The sequence below is a fragment of the Corvus hawaiiensis genome, chromosome 30 (assembly GCF_020740725.1).
Source record: "Corvus hawaiiensis isolate bCorHaw1 chromosome 30, bCorHaw1.pri.cur, whole genome shotgun sequence".
Classification (NCBI taxonomy): domain Eukaryota; kingdom Metazoa; phylum Chordata; class Aves; order Passeriformes; family Corvidae; genus Corvus; species Corvus hawaiiensis.
The window spans coordinates 4490509-4509892 of NC_063242.1; the positions used below are offsets into that span (position 1 = coordinate 4490509).

The window sequence follows — 19384 nt, forward strand, 5'->3', positions numbered from 1 at the left end:
GAAGGACACATTTAAGGCATTATCTTTTAGTACCTGCCCAGAGTTGTCAGAGGTAAGCACAAGGAAGACAGGAGCCTCCATTGCTTTCATTAACCTGCTGGAGTTTGTGTACGTAACTCCTGTGGCCTGTGGCTGCCCGGGCCGTGTGCCATTCCAGCCCTGTCCCCAGCTCCTCTGCACCCCAGATGAGCAATGTACAAGGTCAGCAGTTTGGACAAAGGATAGAACTGCGACTGTGACTTTTTTCAGTGATGGGGACAGTGTGTCCCCCAGGGATGGTTCAGTAGAGCATCATCTTGCAATCTCTGTGCTTGAGGGATTTTAGCACAGGAGCTCCTTGGGTCCCATGGGACCATAAACTGTGCCTAGAAGTTGTAGGTACAGGGAGGGGGATTTGACTCTTTCTCAGAGGGTTGTGTTCAGCCCTCAGTAAAGAATTCCGTTAAAGACCAGTGAGGTGATACTAAGTTGGCTTGTACTCTAATTCCATCCTATACCTGAAATTCTTTCCCTGTGTGCTTTAGTCCTCACTTGTATAAGGGAATCAGTTCAGCGGGCTTTGTTTCTCCCTTTATCCCTTCTTCCTCTCAGCGATAGTGCGGAGGCATCTCTTGGATGTTAAACTTACGCTCTTTCCCCCCCAGGACAAGCCAGCTCCCCTGAGCGGGGATCGGTCACAGGGACGGCTCCTGCCCTTGCCGGAGCCTTCGTGGCGGCTCCTGGCGGGGTAGGGCCGGCACTCCCCGGGCGCGGCTCCCCAGGCCCTGCCCGCTGCGCTCCAGCCGTGCCGCAGTGCCCCGCGGGCCCCTCCCGGCGGGAGCAGCCGGAGGCACCGCCCCCGTGCCGCGGGAGCCGCCCGGGATTCCCCTCCGCGGGGCGGGGCGGGGCGGGGCGCGCACCCGCCCGGCCGTGACGTCACGGGCGCGCTGCGTCACGGGCGGCCGGTGGCGGAAGCGCGCGGGGCAGGCGCGCGCGGGGGCCATGGCGGCGGGGTACGCGCACCGGCCCAACGGCGGCGGCGGCGGCGGCGGCGGCCTGCCCGACCCCTCCTTCCTGTGGAACGTCTTCCAGAGGTGAGCCCCGCCGCCCCAGAGCGCCCAGCGGGCAGCGGGAGGGGCCGGAAGCGGGTCGGCTGCTGCGGGAATCCGGTCACCGGCCCGGGGCTTCCAGCGCGGGGTTTGGCTGCCGGGGCGGCTGGCAGCGCTGTAAACACCGTGCTGGTTTCCCTGTGGGAGGGACTCTGTAAGAAAGGGCTGAGGAGGAATAAGTGTGGCTGTATTTTATAACAAGGGTAAAGGGGATTGATGGGAGCGAGAAGGTAACCGTGAAAGCGCTGAAGTAATTTTTAACCTGAGATTGCAGAAAGGATAGTAAAGTCTGGAGGAGCAATGTAGCAGTACAGGGAAGGCTTGTAAAAAGGAATCTCATAAATGTTAAAGGAAAACTTTAAAGCTACCAACGAGAAGGCATAGCTGCGCCAGGGGACGTTTAGGTTGGGTATCAGGAAGAATTTCTTCACAGCAAGGGTGATTGGACTTTGAAATGGGCTGCCCAGGGACGTGGTGAGTCACCGTCGCTGGAGGTGTTTAAGGGAAGACTGGATGTGGCACTTTGTGCCATGGTCTGGTTGACACGGTGGTGTTGGGTCACAGGTTGGACTCGATGATCTCAGAGGTCTTTTCCAACCAAACTGAAATATTCTCTTGAATTCACCTGGAACAGAGGGACCTGGAAGGGAGTTAGTAAGCCTATGCTAAACAAACACACTGGCAAGATCCTATCAGTAAAGAAGCTAAAGGTAATTTTGCAATTATGTCATGTTGAGGAAACTGGGGAGGTGCCTACGTTGGATCCATTTTTATGGGAGATGAGTCAAGACAGATCCTCTGACACAAGCAGCAGCAAGAAGAAGTTAAGCAGTAGATAAACAGTACTAAGTTTCTAAAACTGGCTGATATTTACGGAGTGACTCAGGAATGCAGCTGCTTACCTACCCAGCCTGCTGTAAAACAACTTCCTCTGAGAACTCAGCAGAGGCATGCATGAAGCCATTTCTCTTTTCAAAGGGTCCAGAAAGAAACAGATCAACCATCTGTTCTGCACTAGGAAAAACAGTAAAAATAATTTTAAATAATGTAGTTAGTCAGGAGAGTTGCACAGCTTTTGTTGAAAGTATTCCTGTCTGGCAGACTACTGTATAAATCCTGGAATATGTTTGGTAAGGATTGGATATGGATATGATGGCTAGAATTGGAGCAATTCGCATAATCTGTATGCTTTCCAAAAATACTCCCAACACTATCAAAAGGCTCTTACAGAAATTCAGTAAATGTAGAATGAATAGAAGCATTCTCCAGTGGATGGAAAGCTGACTGAAGGAGTGTGTGTGGTCGTCCGCCACACTGACAGATGGAACTCTCCTGGGATCTTTATGTAATCTGTTCAGGAGCAGCTGGGGAAAAGAGGGTAGGTTTAGATTGGATGGTGGGAAGAAGTTCTTTACTGTAGGTGTGGTAAGGCACTGGAACAGATTGCCCAGAGAAGCTGTGGATGCCTCATCTCTGAAAGTGTTAAAGGCCAGGCTGGATGGAGCTCTGAGCAACCTGGTGTAATTGAACGTGGCCCTGCCCACAGCAGAGGGGTTGGAACTTGAGGATCTTTAAGATCCCTTTCAACCCAAATCATTCTGTGGATCTGTGATTCTGTGAGAAGAGGGTGAATAGTCAGGTGAGGTTTGCTGATTCCTGCAGTAACTGAGGCCTGTGAAAGCTTGCAGGAGCACCTTACGGTCCTGAATTACTGGGCTGTATCAGCCAGTCATGGCCAGATCATGATCCCTGTGTGACAGGTGAGCCCCATATGTCAAGTGGAACCCAGAGTAGGAACCTGATGTCCATGAGGAAAACCCATTTTAATTTCGCATAATTTTGTTTATAAAAGGAATGTGCTGACTGATGATGCTCAGCAGCAAGATAAGTAGGTCATAATGCATTTTCATGAAAATATCAGCTTAGCACTTGGTAACAGCTCATAAAAGGTAAAAAATGTTCACAATACTAAGAAGAGAAACAGAATAAAAAAGGGAAATACCTTTTTGTTATTGAAATCTTCGCAACTTACGCTTGCAATTTCAGTGTTTGATGTATTTGTTGCAGGTTACATAATTCTTGGAGATGGGGAAGGAAGCAATAGAATGAACTGGAAGTGTTTAGAAAAAGACAGCAAGGACTAAAGGAAAAGAAAATCAGCTTCTGCGAACAGGGATCAACTGAGCAGGACTCTGCTTTGGAGTGGTAGTAAATGAGGGGAAATAAAAACTGTCAGTCCAAGGGGAACATCCTTGTATGAGATGGAGGGAAGTCCCCACCACTTTCAGTTTCCCTTCTAAAGAAGGCATGATCATTCTTTATTTGGGCAGAAATTACTTAATTCATTCATTTTGGCATAGAACTTGACTCTTTAGGACAATAGACTGTGAAGGCTCAGTAAAAGCTGGAAGCTGGCTGTGCTGTTTCCTCTTTGACCCCCTTTGAAAGGGGCCAAGGCCTGGCAGTCGATTGAGTCTTTCAGTACTTTGGTCACATTAGTGACTTCCTCTCCATTGCCAACATGTGAGAGAATCTGGGTGCCAAACCTGTTGCTCCAGTTTGGGAAACAAACAGCTTACTACTGTGACATTAGGCATTTTGTGGATTTAACCAGCATGTGTGCTCTGCAGTTCTCTTAAACAGAAATAAATTAAAATACTTCTTTGTGCAGAGCATGCCCAAACTGTTTCATTGGCAGTGTGTGTTTCTGTGCATCTCTTCACTCATGAGTAAGCCTTACAGTTTTCTTTGGAGCTTTTATCATGTGCCAGTGACTTTTCAGGAAAAGATTAATCTCATCTGATGAGTAAGAACCAGAATGCTGAAGTCTTCAGCAAGTGGAACCTGTTAATTTCAGCCATTTAAAACTTACTACGTGTTTTTGTTTTGGTTTTTTTCCAGAGTTGATAAAGACAGGAGTGGAATAATATCTGATAATGAACTCCAGCAAGCATTATCCAACGGTAAGTCTGTAAATGAGCAGTGAGGTAGTTCATCGTAAATTTCATGTTAAATTTGTTGTGACGGTGGCTACTCAATGCCTTCATTCTCTGTATGGAGGAGGGTGGGAAGTGTTCCTACCACTGAGGAATACTATTTAATCTACAGCAAAAGGTTGGAAAGGGAAGAAAAAATGGACAATCCTAATTTTTTGTTTGTTTTAAACTGAATATCTGTTGTAACCATTACTGATCTGTATTCTGAGGAATGAAGGCATGCACATCCCTTTATTTTTTTTCCAGCTCTGCTTCCTAGAAATCATAATCAGTGATTTATATATTCCTTGCTGATCACTACTGAACCTTTGTTTTTTAACCTGGATCAGTGTATAACGTGGACAAAGCTGTTTACAACCAGCCTTTTCACTGCACATAATTTATTTTTCATACAGTATGGTGCAGGAAATAAAGTATGCTTGGCATTTTTCCTAACAGAGTAGAAAGATGCATTCTAGATCTAGTATTAAAACTTCCTAATAGTCTGTCAGTTCCTTGTTGTAATACTCAAAGAATAACTAGAGTATTGATAATAACTCATGGAAACAAAATAAAAAATGAAACATTTTTCCAGCAGCCTATTTTTACTTTCCTCCCATGACTGAGGGCGGGTAGGCTTGTACTCTGTGGGGTTTTCTTCCATTTGGAAATCTGAAAAAGGGCATATTCAGGCTGTTTGTCCATCTCTGAGTCCATACCAAGTTTCCCTTCTCCCAAAGTTTATTCTTTTATCCTTCCTGTGCTTTGTGACTGAGAAGGGCTTAAACTGATGTGAGCTGCAGCATACACAGACTGAAGGGCCCTTTTTGTCAGTAATTGCCTGACTTGAAATAAATTGATAAAGCTCTATTTAGTAAAATTGCAGTCTTGTAAATGACCTGGATTTACTAGAATATTTGTTTAATAATGTATCTGATAAATTAAAAGCTATGTATTGTGGCTGCCAGACCTGATCCATAATTAAAATTTTGACTAAAATCTTTAGCAAAAACTAAGTTAAATTAAGTCACCATTTTCATTTAGATTACAGTGTTGTTTAGAACTGTGAGAACCTGTCATTTTTAATTTTATCTGCTGTTTTAAATTTTATATATTTTAAATCTCTTTTCACATGAACCTGCCATTTTTAATTTCATATGTTTTAAATATGTCCTCATATGGTTGAATTTAAGAATAATAGGCAGTGATGACTATCTGAGTTTATTTCTTTCCTTATTTACAGTGTAGATTAGCAGTTTCAGTGCTTTGCAATTATGAAGAATGCCTACCAAGTGAATTCACTGTTAGACAAAATATTTATAGAACTGTAAGCTTCCTGCATTCCAAGAGATTCTAGATCTTGTACATCAATGTCACTAACAATTCACTATATTATATTTAAAATATATCCTCTAGTGGATGGTTGTGCGTGGCTGTCCTGCAATTTAACCTGGGCTAAAATAATATTATGTGTTTATTTCTAAAACATTAAAAAAGTCTGCGTCGTGCTCATTGAAATTTGAAGTTCAGTGTGGTTTTGACAATTTGACATTTTCAACCTGTGAAGTTTTATACAGATAACAATGTGCTTACCTGGGAGGGGCTGATCATCACTTTGTCTAATTGTTTGCACAGTAAAATCCTATGCTTCCTTCTTGTTTTTTTCTGTGCTGCTGTGGGAAGTTAACAGTAGAGCCAGGAGAGAAGAGACAGAAACAGCTTTCCCTGTTTATTGGAACAGGCTGAAATCAGTACAATTCTTCACCTCTGGAGTTGCTCAGATTTCACTCTGTGGCATCTATATGAGTCACTTGAATATTTCAAGATGAAATAAGTTAACTTTCAGACTGTATTTTCACTTTTTCCTCTTATTTTGTTCAGTGTTAAGTGCTGGCACCTTATTAATTCCATTATTTCTTATTTTTGTGAAGAGACATAAAACTAAGGTACTGATGTTCTCTGTCTAAAATACTGCTTAAGCATTTTTAGAGTCATTTTTCCTCTTCTCTTTCTCTGCTTACATTTCTCTTTATGTGCAAATAGTCACAGGACCTGCCTAGAGTGCAGGATTCCCCCTGTAGAGTTACGCCACTTGAGCCAGCAAAGCCGACGTGCTGGATCCCAGCGCGGCCCTTCTGTTGGGATTTGTGGTCAGCTGACGTATCCCTGGGAGCGCTCCGTAGTGCCCTCGGCTCCGCGACTCCTTTGTGGTCTCAGCGATTCCTTGAGGCCCTGCAGGCAATCACAGCCAGTTCAGTATGTGCTGCTTCGTCCTCCTGCTTCCTTCGCAGGCTCTAGAGAATCGATGGTGAAATTCTAGATGGGGCACAGGATTTCTTTTCTTTAAAGCTTAATGCTTCCTAGTGCTCGGGAATGCTGTCAACCAAGTGAAAACTATTTCATAATGACTAGCCTCTAAATACTCAGAGAAGTACAGAGCTCCTCTCCAGATGACTACTGCTCAGGCCCGTTCAAGCAGCAACATTTCTTGGTCTAAAAGTACTAATTCGAGCTAACACTTAATTGTTTTAGCAGTGGAGGTGGGATTTGTACTAAACAACTCTCAATTGCAATGTATGGTTATGCCATGTTAGGAACCCTTTCTTTTTACTTCTGTCAGAAACTAAATGCCCTGGAGTAGTCCTGTAAAAAGGAAATGAGGAGATGGGTTTTTACTGAGGAACAGATATAAGACCTTGATTGAGTTACAACTTAGAACACTTCTGCTCCTGTCAGTAGAAAAGAGGTAATTCAGTTTAGATCTTGCCTTTTATCCAATACTTCCTGACAGCCTGGGATGAAAAAGTCCCTCTTAGATCTTCCAAGATTTGTTAGTTTTGTTTGTTGCAGCCTGAAAAATGCTGGTCTGTGTGGTATTTGTAAAGCTCTAGTTGAAGTAATCTCTGAATCGTCAAGAACATTATTACTTCCAAGCAGCCATATTTTATGATATGCCAGCTCCATGTCATGTAGCTCGGAATTCACTGTTCTTAACATGGTTTTTTTTGTTTTGTTGCACTTTTTTTAAACATTGCTTAGTATTGAGGAACTAAGTAATTCTTTCTGTTTCAGGCACGTGGACTCCATTTAATCCAGCAACAGTCAGGTCAATTCTTGGTGAGTATAGTTGTGTGATGTGACATAGTCCTAAGATAATGTTTTGTAATGTGTTCAGATGATTGAGAATGGTCTCAATTGCTACACGGTTTGTTTTTCCTCAGAGTGCCCAGCAGTAGTAAGTTAAATTATTTTCCCTTTTGATTAATACAGGAATGCCCTTTGCATACACACATGTGCACTTGTCAAAGTAGCCTGAGAAAATGTTACTGCATAATTGATTAGATAATAAATGTAATTCAGGCATGAGGAGATTGTCATCTCAAATTTTCTAAAAAGATACTACATAACTTGTCTTTGGAAGTAGTTTTTCCTGTCTTGCATTTTAAGCCTATGTTTTGCTCCAGAATACCAAACAGAAGCTTTACAATGCTTAAATTCTGTTAGTGTCTAAAATAATCGCCAGTAGTGTGGAAGGTGATGGTGGCAGAAGGATAAAGACTCAAGCACAATAAATCAAATCTTCTTTATCACACAGTTCATAAATCCAAGGACTACATTTTTTGCTTTGTTTTCAGTAAGTTCAGCAGCAGTCCGAGTTCCATCACCGTGTGATATGCTTTGTATAAAGATAACAGTATCAGTAAGTCAAATGCAGATGAATATCCCAGCACTCTTGGGAATAGATGTAAGACTTTTTAATGTGTCCTTAGAAAAGAATAATCCACAATGCCCATTTTGATTTATCACTGGATGATCAATCAAGCCCTCAGTATTTTCGAACTGAAAATGAAAACCCAGGAAAAAGAAACATTCTGTGATTCATTCTGGTACTCTTCTATCTTGCTTTATCGTTTTTTCCTTCACTGGATGACTGCTTGCTTTTTCTTGGCAGAACTTTCCAAATTATCACTTGCATTTTAGCAGTTTCTTTTCTCTCTTCAGTACCTTCCACAAAGCATTCTTGTCTTCTTAAAATCCTGGCAGATCTTGCTGAGTAGTATGACTAAGGTTTTATATGTGTTTCTTACTTTTTATTTCAGGCATGTTTGACAGAGAAAACAAAGGGGGTGTGAACTTCAGTGAATTCACAGGAGTCTGGAAGTACATCACAGACTGGCAGAACGTCTTTCGAACGTATGACAGAGACAATTCTGGAATGATTGACAAAAATGAGCTAAAGCAAGCACTAACAGGTTTTGGTAATTCATTTGTAATTACAGTTTTTATGACTGGGTTATGTCATAGAATGAGCTGCTTACTGTTACTGTTGCAGAACTGTACTGCTCTAACATATGTGACTAAAAATGAGGCAGGTGAAGGGCAGCTCTCCGTTTAGGTATAAGGTACCTTCTAACGATGTCCATGCCAGCAGCACATGTTTTTTAGAGCTTTTTCCTTAAATAGAGAAAAAACATTCCACACATGTCCTGACACATCCAGTTCCAGTCTCCTCTGTGACATGCTCTGAGAGTGTTACCAATGCTTCAGGCAAAGTCTGACCTTACAGGGTACTTGATAGAACTTGCCACTTTTTAAAACAAAGCCAGCTGTCTATGCTACCAGAGCTTTCTGATGCCTAAGGAACTTTCACTCCTGTCACTTCACTTGTAAAGACTTGATCTGCAGCCCTAAACCATTCCCTCAATCAAATAGTCACCTTAATCTGTAATTATATTTACCATGACTCTGTACATAATTATTATTAAGCATGGGTTTTATTGCATGCATTTTAGTTTAACAGAGATACTGGGAAAAAAAATCGTTGTAACTCTTTACTGTTTTCTGGTTTTGTTACACATGCCTGCTAGACAACCTTGTTCTTTTTATAGAAGGACTGCAGTAATTGAAACCTTTTAAAGTATTTCTCTTTTTCCAAGGTTACCGACTGTCTGATCAATTCTACGATATCCTTATTCGGAAATTTGACAGACAAGGAAGAGGACAAGTTGCTTTTGATGATTTTATTCAATGCTGTGTTGTTCTACAGGTAAGATTGAGATATACTTTTATGTCAATTGAAAAAAAATTACCTTTTCCTAAGATTTTCTGGTTCTCACTTTAACAGTGGATCTAAAACTTGCTTTTATTTATAATAAACCATTTGAACTAAGTATATGACAAGTGCTAGAAACATCTTTGTGTATTGGTCTTCATTAGTAATTCCTTTGATTCTCAAGTAAATTTGATACAATGGGTGAGGAACAAAAAAGTGCAAAATAGTCTCACTGTTTCACAGTGTCTGTTAGTTTAATACAGACTTCAGAGCTGTTCCTGCAGGGGTAGTGGTAGAAATACACAAAAAGCCCCACAACCTTTCAGTGGGAGAGAGAGAGAACCTGGAGGGAAAGCAGTTCCCTGTAAAAGCAGTATCTCTGTTACTTAGACACATCAGTCACCTGTGTATTTATTTGTAATATAAGGCAGTTATAGTTAACTATAGACTTGAACTCTGCTAAAAAGGGCTTTGAAATGCAGTATCAGCTGATGTTTATGAAACCGTGCTGGTAGTTGTTCTGGTCCACTGTCCATACTGCTCTGGGGTTATACAGTGACAGCTCAGATAGCAATGGCACAGGAAGCACATTTGCCTAGAAGGTGAGATATGCACAAGGTATGTATTGGATTCTGTTTCCAGCTGACTCAAATGTGACATTGTTTTTCCCCGTGCCAATTATAAATAGTCTATATAGTCTTGTCTATAAAGAAGTGCCTAGGTAGCCTTAGGTAATGTATCATTATTGGCAAAGAGCTATCTTTATAAATAAGACTGTAAAATGGCTACAAAGGGGTTGAACAGAAGGGGTTCATATAGCTATAGAAGCCCAGGTGGCAAGGGGAGTATGTGGCAGTCTGAACCTTCCCCTAGAACAAAAATGTCTATTATTTTTTTCTCTCCTCCTCAGAGGCTGACTGATGTGTTCCGACGATACGATACTGATCAGGATGGCTGGATTCAGGTGTCCTATGAGCAGTATCTTTCCATGGTCTTCAGCATCGTATGACACTGATAACCAGGAATTGCACACTGGCATTACACAGACTGGAGCTGCCAAATCATCCTCTACTGAATAAGATCACTGATGTATTATAATGGATGTAACATCACATTCTTAAATTTTGTATGTTGGTAATCACTGTCAGAATCTGTACTTGAGTTGGTTTTTATTTGTATTATTGTATGATATGACCATCTCTGCTTACTGTAGTACAGAAAGCACAGAATCTAGATTTAACTGGTGCAATGTCAAACATAACCTCTTACACATATCCTGCATGGGAGCAATGACTCTTTAGAAATGCCAAATTAAAGTAATGCTTGTTAGTTTATATGAGTTGAAAGTCAGAAGTTGCACAATATGTTTTGCATGTGCCTTACTTTTATAAGAGTTTAATGTATTAATTTTTAATACAGAATTTAAAATTAAGTAAAAATACTAGGTCAACTCTTAGTCTGTTTCACTTTTATACAGCTTTAAGGGGATGGTGATTTTATTTCTGTATTCTCATTTTCTATGATTCAGGGGTCTCTCCACTTGGATGGCCTTTTTCTATTTTATTTTCTAGCTGCCGCCTTCTTTCAGGCCATCCTTGGGATGGCTTCAAATACAACTTCTTCCAGCTCTGAAGCAGATCATACTGCATCTCCCTCAGTAAGTTTCCCCACAAAGATGAACCCTGCCTCTGAATACATTCCCTTTGCTTAGTTGTCTCATTTAACATCAAAAGTCTTCCTTTTTGTGCTGAAGGACTTATTTGAAGTAGTCTTGAATTGACAGACATTCTCATAACTTTACCCTACATCTCACCATTTACAGCTGAGAGAGAGTGGAAAAACTCAAGACAAGTAATGACTGATTTCTGTGTCAAACACTATCTCTTGCAGTAACTCTGAAGAAGCAACTTGGAGGAACCAAAGAAAAGTTTAAAAAAAAAAAAAAAAAAAAAACAACAAATCAAAAAAACGAAGTTACGATGTTACTTCCAGGTGACCCTGAGATTGGCTCAGATTGTCAGAGAATGGTACAAATAACAGCAAGGTTGCAGGTTCAATCCCTGTATGGGCCATTCACTGAAGAGCTGGACTCAATCATCCTTGTGGGCCCCTTCCAACTCAAGACTGTTCTGTGATTCTGTGTCTCAGCCAGAGTAGAGTGTCTGGTGTAAGGGTGAAGGCAGCAAAGTGGCAACTGTGCAGTTATCAAACATCTGTCACACAGAGAAGCTGCTACTGTTTGTCAAGTGATAATCAATCAGACCATTAGTGACAGCTCAGCAACACTCTGAACACTTTCCTGGTGTGAAATATGTGGGGAAAGACCAATGGTCTCCATGGCATAAGCGCACCAAAACAAGGAGTTCTCCCAAAGCACTTTGGGCGTCATCACCCAAAAAGCAAGGAATTGGTTTTGGCTGAGGAGGGAGATCAGGAATAATGACCAGTGTCAGAAACCACCTCATCCAACAGCCTTGGATGAACTGTGAAGGTTACTTATGTTTAAGAAAACAAGGGAAAAAGACTTCCACCAGTTAGTCCTTGAACCTTCCCTCCCTAGAAGGCTGGGATGATAACTAGATGTGCTCTCTTCAGAAACAAAACAGAAGAGCCCCAAATTTCTGGGCTCAAAAGGGCTTCCCCATTTCTTTCCCAGTAAGGAATCTGTCCCTTCGGATCATACACACACATAAAATGCAGTAATTCTGGGAAGCACTTTGAGGAATACTAGTTAAGTCCAAGACACAAACTAAAAAAGCTGGAATCTAAGAAACTTCCCAAGTTGTCTCCCCTGAAGGATGTCGCCCATGTCCAGCTGGCCTTGTTCTACTTCACTGCCCTTGGTGCAGAACAGCTGGCTCCAGCACTTTCTAAAGGAGCATCACTGCTGCAGAGAACCACCAAGGTGTCTCTGGATTGGAGCAACTCTTGTCCCAGTGGGAAACAGACACTTCTAAAGGTGTGAAAGCAGGTACACCACAGGCCAAGACACTGGCTGAAAAGTTATCCCCTGTCCAAGACATGTCCCAGTCTGGATTTTTATCACTGGCTTTTTAAGGAAATGTGAAATTTGCTCCAAGGGCTCAGGTGCATTCTCAGGACTCTTGCCTCCATGCCAAAGCCTGTGATGGAGCTGCATTGGTGCTGACAAGTGCCAGGCATCCAGTGCTGCTCTGCAGGCTGTCAGGACCTACTTTGTGAAGGTTGTGACTGGCGTCTAGACAGAGGATTTGTTCTGCTCCAATTCTATACTACATGGGAGCAAGATATGGCAAAGCGGTTTCTTGGGAGTAAGGAGTACTCAGCACACCAGAGTTCAGGAAAGCTTTAGTAAATCCATGCTGTCGTAATTTGGTAACAACTCCAACTCCCTTTCAAAATGCACGAACTGTTTCCCCAGTGCAGGACTCTGCACAACAACAAAGGAGGGGTAGTAACTGATGCCCAGAAGAAAAAATAAGAGAACATATAGGTGGAAAGAGCATCTAATCTGGATGGAAGTCATCCAGCTGCTGTATGCCACTGGGGTATACAGTAATGGCAGTAAAATCCCAAAGGGAGTGAGAAATGGGAGAAGAGTTCTCTACAACAACTTCAAAGGAAAAGGTCTTAACTTGAATTGACAGAGTTGCAACAGTAATATTTTCTAGCAACATTTTTTCTACAGTTTCAGAATTTTAGTTGCACTACACTTTCTGAGGGAAAAAACTATGGCAGTAACATTTGTGTAAATAACTTCTGCTAATTTTATTTACCAGAAGTAAATAATCAGATACAATAATTGATCAATCCTACAGACTTCTAAATCAAAACTCTGGAAGACACCCGTGGTAGAAAAACCGTAATTTTGCCTTTTAAGCAAGGTTGACTATGTAATTCAGTGGACGAAAGTGTATGGCACAGCTACAAAGTGTGTGACATTATAAACCACTCCAACACTTCAGTAAGTATGAGCAGTAAATAGTGAACAGGAATGAAAAAGGAAAGTGGATCTTTTCAGATGCAGAAGCAAAATAATGACAGAAGGAAAATTTTAGGGAATTGAGTTTATATGCTCAATAATAAATTGTTTTTTCTTATTAAAATTTATGTGACAAAATCCAAAATGTATTATGACAGCTCATGAAGGCTAGCCCTGCTTCAGCACAGGTATTTAATGCACAGAGACACAGTTCAGGCATGGGTGAGAAGAAAAATGATAGTCCACAATGCAGCAGTGAACAGGAAGACAGACACTCAGGAGTAAACTTGTCTCACTTTACTTCTTTTCTTCAGCTCCACGTAAGCTGGTTTTAATTACATAAAACAGACATCCAAAGCCAGGTGTTCGTGAGCATGTGGTTCTGATACACATCAGAACTGGTAAGTATTACTCAGTTAGTATGACATTTTGATTATTTATTTTTTTCCTGTTATTTTATCTGATTGCCTTATGGGTTCCATTATTTCTCAATATGCTTTTACCAGTAGAAAGAATCAGTAATTTTTATTTTTGTAGGGGTCAATCCACCAAATGAGTTTTTCAGAAAATTTATAATGATTTCATTTTGAACAACATGATTAAAAAATCTCCATATATTTCACACCATTTCTTACTCTGCAAAAACGAAACTAATATGCCCCATTGCATACCAGTTCTCTAGAATACATTTTCCTCATATAGCATCACATTAAGACAGAGAATACCTTTGCTGTGACATCCTCCTTTCTTTGTCTAAACAGAAATGTAGTGTGTCATTTTCTAAAAATATGCTAATTATAAAGCCTAGAATTAATGGAACTGGCCTTACCTTTGTGTGAAGAAAAATAAACCTGTATTTTCAATGAATATTCTTCTTAAGTAGGTAACATAAAAGTAAACCTTTCTTTTTCCTCTGAATTGAGAGGGGTATTCAAAGGATTATTAACTTTTTGCTGACAGAATAATTTTAACATATTTTCAAAAAATAACAAAAGATTTTTTTCTGTACTATACTAAGATATAACAAATACATTACAAAAAGCCTAAACAAAATAGTATGTTCACCCTTTATGTGCAAGTTCATGTTCCAGCTATATTTCACATGTTAAAACTCTACTACCTCCCTTTACCTTTCCCAAGCCAAACAGAGTCAAATGCAGTCTCTTTCCTGAAAGCCAAGTGATGGAGATTCTCAAATCTCTTCATCTGTTTCCAGTTCAACCGTTGTTGCTCCTTAATCTTTCTCTCTAGTTTCTATTAGCACATTGACGAATGTCTGAATATTTACTTCTAGAAAGGGGAGATAAAGACATTTACAGTTACTTCCATCTCACAATATTTCACATAATACAGCATAGAGAATGTGAAAATGAAAGTTTTACTATTAAGTAGCTACCTAGTTAATTAACTAATTCTAGTATCAGAAGCATAGTTTGCATTTGTCCAAACTCATGCCCAATGACAGCCATGCAGTAGCATATGCCCACTTCTCTTTAAATCCCTCTCATAATCTATTTCGAAAGGAGAAACTTTCATTTTGAAAAGTGTATCACTATTCTCAGCATTAATGACTATTTCTACAGTAACTGGAAAAAGAAATCAGCATGTAATGAACCAGCTCTTTGATAACATTTCTCTTGTTATCCCAATGGGTTTTGATCCATTTGGATTATTTATTATAATTCCATCCAGGTTTGGTTCTGCATGCATTTCAGTATTTTTTTCTTTACAGCAATACATTCCCTTCCCATCGTTGCAAACCTAGCAGTACAACTCATGATACAAACTGCTAGTTAGAAAGATGACCTAGTTCAAACCTTTCAATTCAGGAAATTTTTGTGCTATCGAAATCTCCTCTCACTCGCTGCTCCATTTAGTTGCCAAGAGGCACAGTGTCCTCAGAGAGGCAACAATGCCTTTCTTCAGCTGATACAGACGTGAGCAAAAGGAGCTCGACTCCCCTGAACAGCACATCCTATCTCTGCAGCCTGCAATCTCCTGCTTATGTTAAAGCAACTATGCTGATCAACTCATTTCACATGCAAACTAATCACAATCTTACTTTGAAGTGCTGGATAATATGGAGCCAACTGTTTGAGCGTCCTGGTCATTGTAGGTACATCCTTTCCTAGTAGTCTATTCACAGCGTTGGGAGCAAGACCAACATCAACTCCATCAAACATCTCTTCTGAGCTTCTGAACTGCTGGTGATCTCGGTACGAACCACTGCCAGAAAATGAGTTCTGATGGGAACTCCAGTTTCTCTGGTAGCCTGATTTCTGATACCTGAATCCTTGACACCTAGATTCCTGCTTCCAGCTAGACTCCTGCTTCCAGCTAGAGTTCTCGTTCCACCTGGAGTCCTCATTCCACCTAGAGTCCTCATTCCACCTAGAGTCCTCATTCCACTCCCACCTAGTGTCCTGGTGCCACCTGGAGCCACCTCTTCCTGAAACATCAGAATTTGCAGAAGATGTACAAGTATTCACAGACTCATCGTTCTTGTAAGAGGAATAGTTTTGTGAAGGATAGTTTGTAGAGTATCTTCCAGATGAAGGATGAGAGGCAGAAGAATTGGGATAGGGTAATTCTTGGTCACTTATATGCCTTGCTTTTGTACTTGCTTGTTGATTCCTCCATTTTGTATTTTCCCTGCCAAATGAGAGTCTCTTATCATGGAGCTCACTTCCTTGCACATCACTGGACATATATTCTGCTGAGCACTCCTTCAGTGGGCTGGTCTTGTAGGAAGAGGCCCCAGCAGCCAAATTCCTGCCAGATACCGAGTGTCTGAGCTGTCTCAGCCATTCACTGATACCACTGACAGGACCATCAGGCTCAACAGCAGGAGAGTCCCTGAGCAGAGACACCATTGCAAAGTCATCAGATCTCAGATGACAGGAAGATGATCCATCATCTGTTTGGTAACTGTTAGAGTGAGCAGGAGCAAAAGAAGCATCTTCAGAACACTCTTCATACTGAGACAAAAAACCTTGATTCCAGTCAGAACTTCCTGAATAAATAAAGGGCAATAAAAGTTAGCAAAATATTAGAATACCAACTGCAAACGCAACTACTTTGAGATTTTATGAAGTGTCCTTCTGTTCTTTTCCCAATTCCTGCCTTTATGTCTTAACTGAGCTTGGTATATTCCATCCAAAAATTCTAACAGTAAATAGATCAGGAAGGGTTACTGCTTGAATTTCCTTAACCTTTACTGCTGTAACACTGTTCAGTGAGACAGGAATGTTCTCAGACAGTTAAGTCATTAAAGCTTCAGAAAATGATATCCTGAACTGACTCAGAGGGCAAAGACACACAGTACACCAGCTAAGAAGCACTATGGCTGGCCATAAAACTAAATTTTCACAATCTGTGCAGTCTCAAGAGTAAACAAACTAGTGGAACAAAATATCTAAATTACCTTCGTATTCTCCATCTGGCCCGTAGTGTTCTGGGTTGCTTTTCCCTTCTGGAAATTCATCTTGAGGTACTGACATCAGTGGGCCTAAACTGTTGGTGTAATTAACCTAGGCAAAGCAAAAGGTCAGAATGTCTGCTTGCAAATGCAAGAATTTAAGAACTTTAAGAATTTTAAAAAGCAATAAATTTCCCATAGAAAGTTAGCAAAGTACAATTTTAGGTGATAGCCAAGTCCATATGAGGGATGTGCTGTTACCACATTATACCACAATTTTCCAAAGTGTTATTTGGAAGAGGTAAGTGTCTGGAGAACAGAAGGAGGTGTCTGGTGAAGACAACGTCTCCTGTTTCAAATTTATTGCCTCATTTCTCTCATCATCACCTGGCTAAAATATAAAACTGGTACATATGCAAATCCTGCCTCCCACTGGGGAATGCAGAATGGAAGGCCCAGCTGAGAGATTAAGCTACAGAAGCAATATTTAACTGGTGTTGGTGGCAGCATTTGCACAGAGACAGTTACTGTAGCACACGACATGGAATATACAATTGAGAAAACAGTCTGAAACAGCTTTCAGAAAAACACACATCCTGCATTTTCTGAACCAGCAGCCGCCAGAGTCATTAATCATTTTTTCAAAGATTCTAGTCATTCTTCAGACTCCTTTTTCCACAGGTAGTCAACTTCTTTGCAAAGAAGCTATGGAGCTTTGTAAGGACCAACAGATAGTCAAGAACATCTTACCTACCTTAGTCTTAAGAGATTAGAACTCTCAACTGAGAGCAGAGATATAAGTTATAAGAAAGACAAACCTACCCCCATGCCCACCAAAGAAAAAAATGGCACATTTGTGTGGGGCTTAAAGCCTCACTGATCTTAGAACAAAAGCTATCAAGCAAGGGACCAACACAAAAAGGAAGACAACCTGTCATCAAGAAGCAAAATGGTGCCCAGAACAGAACAAACGCACAAAAAAACCAAAACAGATACACGATGATGGAATACTAAGAGAAATGTGCCATGCAATCAGTACCTTTGTTACCTAGAAATTGTAAAAAAAGAAAATTGAAGTCTATTTAACAGGGGGTTTTGACCCATGCCTGAACTGTTCAGTTTGGCAGGGTGTTAACACAGAGAGTTTAACCACTCCTTTCCTCCCAATGGTAAAACAACTCTGGACAAGATGATGTTACTTACTGCTGCTTTCTTTTCACAAAAGGTCTTCAAAGCCTCCATGAGTTCCTGTGTAATGTGAAGAACAAGTGTTGCTTCTGAGTCTGAGGTGATGTGAAAAGTCTCCTGTCAAAAAACACGGTTAGAATTGGTCACTAGGGTGCTGAAGGGTCATATACACAAACAGATCAAAGTTACACTTTGATTTTGGTATAACCTAATTTATACTATTAATTAACATATGGCATATATAATAAATGTATACACAAATATCAAAAAAATAAATTGGGAACATAATTATGGCCAGATAAAAGGTAAAACATGGATTTCTGTGCCACTCCTGTACTGACAGTCATAAACATTTTGTTGCAGACAGAGAAGGGGACAAGTCCTAAATTTATGTTTTCTGTGTAGAAGATTGAATAAAAAATAAGATTCAGGCTGATTAGTAAGTAAATTAATTTATAAGTGATTACAGTAAGTTAAAAGAATATAGGCAGTCTTCTGTAAGGAATAGTTGTAATTCCTGTAGATAAAAGTCAATTAACTACCAAGTTTTTTTGTAGTTTACTGATTATCCCTTAGACTTGCTTTTTTTCTCTCTCTCTTTCTGAAGTCACAAGTAACTACAGCGTGGAAGAAATGAAGCATACATCTCACAACATTCTACTTCTGATTTTGGTGTATAAACACAATTCAAATTCAAATGAAATTTTCCAATTGCCTTAGGTACAAGAACATGATTTTCACAGAGTACAATGTTGAACACAAATGGTCAGGTATTTTCATAAACTCAGAAGACAAACCAAGGCTTACTGTGCCACTGTCAACAGCAACAGAGCTGATAAAACTTCCCCAATCACTCCAAGACCAGCAGCTGTGCTTTCTCTGGCAGCCAGACCAGACTGGCTCCTCTCGCTCAGCATTATCAACAATCCCTTTAGATACAGGCAGACAGCAGCACTTGAGCAACATCAGTGCTGCTAATTAACAGTGCTTGTCAGAGTGGCTCCTCAGCAAAGGGGAGAGTCATCCCTAGAACAGGCCAAGAGCTCACATTTAATCCAGCCAATTGTTCTGAGCTAAGCTACAGCTGCACTAATTTTTCAAAGGGTAGAGTCCATTAAAATAGAAATTAATGTTGTAGTCAAATGAGTTTGATCAGTAATCAGAGGCTCCTTCACAATATTCACTGCATCATACTGATGAAACCTCACAACTCTCATCACGATTATTTTACATACATACCAAGAACTCCAGAGCTTTCTGTTTCCGAACAGGATCATTCTGTGAGATTGCAGAATAGGGGAAAAAACTTTAAAAGACTAAATATTACAGCAGTTGTTGCATCATCTTGTACAGAACAAAACCTTTTAATCTTTTATCCAACAATAAAAGTCAACACAAAGAAAAGATATCATTTTAGGTCACAGCCATAAACATGTAACCTTAGATGCTCAATATCAGTTTGGTAGCAGCTGCTACAAACACAACTGCATTACTTCCAATTCCATTACTACCAGGAAGAACACATTTCACATCTAAGCCACACACCTACAAGAGCTATCTTTCCCAGGCTTTCCTCACTCAGGTCCAAAATCATGTTTAAAAAAGTAAAGTGCTCAGCTGTGTTTAACATAGTACCTGACCAGCCTGAGGCCTACACAACCAACTCTGCCACTAAGATAAAAAACAAGGCACTTCTCAGTG

General features: G+C 40.6%; 2 protein-coding genes across 9 annotated transcripts in view; one reads left to right on the forward strand and one right to left on the reverse strand.

Annotated features, from left to right (window-relative positions):
• The first annotated feature begins 958 nt into the window (after window positions 1–958).
• On the forward strand, window positions 959–10572 carry PDCD6 (programmed cell death 6). Of its 2 annotated transcripts, none has more exons than XM_048289284.1 (6): window positions 959–1073; window positions 3990–4051; window positions 7136–7180; window positions 8164–8322; window positions 9001–9110; window positions 10027–10572. In XM_048289284.1, exons 1-6 carry the CDS (start codon window positions 982–984, stop codon window positions 10123–10125), a joined length of 567 nt encoding a protein of 188 aa, XP_048145241.1. In that variant the 5' UTR covers window positions 959–981; the 3' UTR covers window positions 10126–10572. The 2 variants fall into 2 exon arrangements, with proteins under 2 accessions (XP_048145241.1, XP_048145242.1); XM_048289285.1 differs by having other exon boundaries at window positions 8164–8316.
• A 2787-nt stretch (window positions 10573–13359) lies between these two features.
• Window positions 13360–19384, reverse strand: part of LOC125318493 — a 28546-nt gene continuing 22521 nt past the window's right edge. For all 7 annotated transcript variants that reach the window (XM_048289278.1, XM_048289277.1, XM_048289281.1 and 4 more), the window contains 5 exons: window positions 18923–18961; window positions 17699–17800; window positions 16502–16607; window positions 15140–16090; window positions 13360–14367 (listed from right to left, as the gene is read on the reverse strand). In XM_048289278.1, the coding sequence (XP_048145235.1) occupies window positions 14312–14367; window positions 15140–16090; window positions 16502–16607; window positions 17699–17800; window positions 18923–18961 (1254 nt within the window). In that variant the 3' untranslated portion in view covers window positions 13360–14311. The remainder of the gene's footprint in view (window positions 14368–15139; window positions 16091–16501; window positions 16608–17698; window positions 17801–18922; window positions 18962–19384) is intronic.